Here is a 2,500-nt window from a genome sequence, read left to right as displayed (position 1 = left end):
CTCTTTTGCTTTCAAGTAACTTCAGAGCCTTTCAAATACTTTCAGAAACTTTCAGATACTCAAGCAGGTCTGCTGAGCAGATTGAAGCCGTTAAATGTTGGGTTGCGAGAGTCAGTAATGACTCGTAAGTTTTCATGTGACGCAACCTGTACCAAAGGTCCAGACCGTGAATTGAAATGTTGCCCTGTGAGAGCACAACTCCTCGCTGTAATCCGAACTTAGAAGACAAGCCGACTGTAGGAAAGCCGGCGTGTAAAATCCAAGCAGCAAAGAAGAACGAATAACTAGATAAAAAACGATCTTCGACAACGCGCTGTGTTACAACCACAAAATGGCCGCTTTCTGAAGCTTAGAAGTTTACGTACTTAGCCGAGCGTAGACTGGGGCCTGTCTTGGACGATAGTAAACCACGTGACAGCCACTCTGTTCACCGTGACAAATCCAGGAATAAATATCTTGGGCCATGGCATTGAGTGGTTTACACTTCGTGTAAGCCACACAAAAACTATGTATTCAGTATGAACAGGGAATTAAAGTGTAATAGATGTGTGAAAGTTGATTTTAGTTGTTGGGAATAAAGAGACCCAAGGAAAAGAGTGTTGAGTATCAACATTCCCGAACATTAAGCTTTTTTTTTGAGTTAATTAATTTGTACAAAGGCTTTCTACTGTAAACCCAATCTCGACCCCAGAGCTCTTCTCTTAATTGAGGGAGTGAAGAGCTCTGGGGTACCTTGAAACAAAGTGTCTTCACATTGGTTTTCTCGAAGAACAATCAAACGCGTTTCTAATTGGTGCATTCATGTTAGCACGATGAGTGAGCAGGCGCTGTAAGGTTCAAATAGCCAATTTTTGGTTCCCCTGCGTAGAGTTTCCCAGAGCCCTGGGTCGATCCGAGGCTGTAGTGACGAGAATGCTGTAAACCCTACTCAGGTTTGACACATTAAATAATAAAAGAAAAGCGAAATGAATTCTCGCAAATGTATTCAGTGGACGACTTAGTGTGCTAATTACTTCAATTCATAACGTACAAATAAAAATAATAAACATACAAAACAATCATTTTACCGTAAATGCTCTTGCCATCTACTCCTGCCAAACAAAAAACAAAAACGCCAGCTTGCATCAGGAATAGAAACAATACTAAGGGCAACGGGAAAAACTCATAACATATCTTTGTACTAACACCTAAGTACCGAGTAGCGAAAGATTTTACTATAAAAACTTAACATGGAGTAGAAGGCAACCGCCGATACTCTTACACAAGTCTTTTTGTTGTAATTTCAGGTCAGGTTTCCCATATTTCAAAAACTTCACCTTAGATTATTTTGTGAACGATGCTCAACATTTCAAAAACTGTGATATAGAAGCCTGAAGTTCAGCTTCTTTCTTCTTTAAAGTTTCCTAATTTATTCAGGGGTGTTTTTCTCTTTAATTTTGTTCAGTATTAATCTACTTGTGAAACTGTAAACAAATTTCTAATTTATAAAGAAACTGTGGTGCTGCGTCGGTGGGAGAGTGAACAGGAAAATTTGGTTTTATCAAACGTGTTGATTCGCTCTGACGAAGGGCTAACGCTTGAAACGTCAGGTTTCCAAATCGTTCACGGTGGTAATTCGACCTTTATCAACACGTTCGATACAACCAAAGTTACTTATGAAACTGAACGACCTTAACATTGTAATTCAGGGTAGCAAAGGGGTTGTAGGAGGATGGATCAAGATTCCGTTTCACACACGAATTTTTTATGCATGTTGAGGTGGAAAGGACGATTGGCTTTCAATCGATATCGCAGGCCTATCGGTTCAGTCACTTGCATCTCTGTCAGTAGTTGTGCCTGCTTACCACTCTTATAATGTTATTCATGATTTAAAAAAGACTACTGAAAAATAAAAACCAGCACTGAATTATGTCTGTTTGGTCTGACCTTAGATTACAACTGCATATGCTGTACTATGCCAACTCTAAGTAGACACGATTTTGAAAAGACCATCGTGTATTCTTTGTACACTTACTGTGTAAAAGGCCCTTTCCAACAAACTTGAAACTCTCATTTTCTCCAAAATGAAGGACATCAATATCCTTTAGCTGCTGAAGATTGGCATGAGGTCCAAAAGCGACGGTTATAACTTTTACTTTCTTGTCCTTTACTTTAGTCAGTTGCGCCATTACCTGACCCTCTTCACCCCGTAAGCAAGGTCTATGATCCGTCATGATAATTAGGACCTGTATTAAAATAAGTTGCCATCTCAGTGACTGAAATTAAACATATTCTCCAGGGCCCGGTTGTTTGAAAGCCGATAAACTTAATACAGGATTAGAGTAAACTTTTGTTTCACGTTTTCAACTTTTTGGTAAAAGTTCCTTTTGCTTATTTTTGTTTCTTCAGATTGACTTCTTTTAATGTAAAGTTTTGCCGAATATCAGCGTTGACTTGGGAGTAGAGAAATAAATTCCTCGATTAATTTTTAATCTGGGATTAGCGCTAATCGGCTTTGAAC

The 2,500-nt window shown here is 39.0% G+C and overlaps 1 protein-coding gene across 1 annotated transcript in view; it reads right to left on the bottom strand.

Annotated features, from left to right (window-relative positions):
• The window catches only part of LOC138033111 (uncharacterized), a 58,712-nt gene that overhangs the window by 25,459 nt on the left and 30,753 nt on the right, over positions 1-2,500 (bottom strand). Inside the window, exons 8-9 of the mRNA XM_068880870.1 lie at positions 2,015-2,225; positions 1,068-1,091 (exon numbers count right to left, since the gene is read on the bottom strand). Of these exons, the coding sequence (XP_068736971.1) occupies positions 1,068-1,091; positions 2,015-2,225 (235 nt within the window). The remainder of the gene's footprint in view (positions 1-1,067; positions 1,092-2,014; positions 2,226-2,500) is intronic.

The sequence above is a fragment of the Montipora capricornis genome, chromosome 14 (genome assembly GCF_036669925.1).
Source record: "Montipora capricornis isolate CH-2021 chromosome 14, ASM3666992v2, whole genome shotgun sequence".
Classification (NCBI taxonomy): Eukaryota; Metazoa; Cnidaria; class Anthozoa; order Scleractinia; family Acroporidae; genus Montipora; species Montipora capricornis.
Note: the sequence above shows the minus strand (reverse complement) of the source record. Positions and strands in the feature narration are given on the sequence as shown.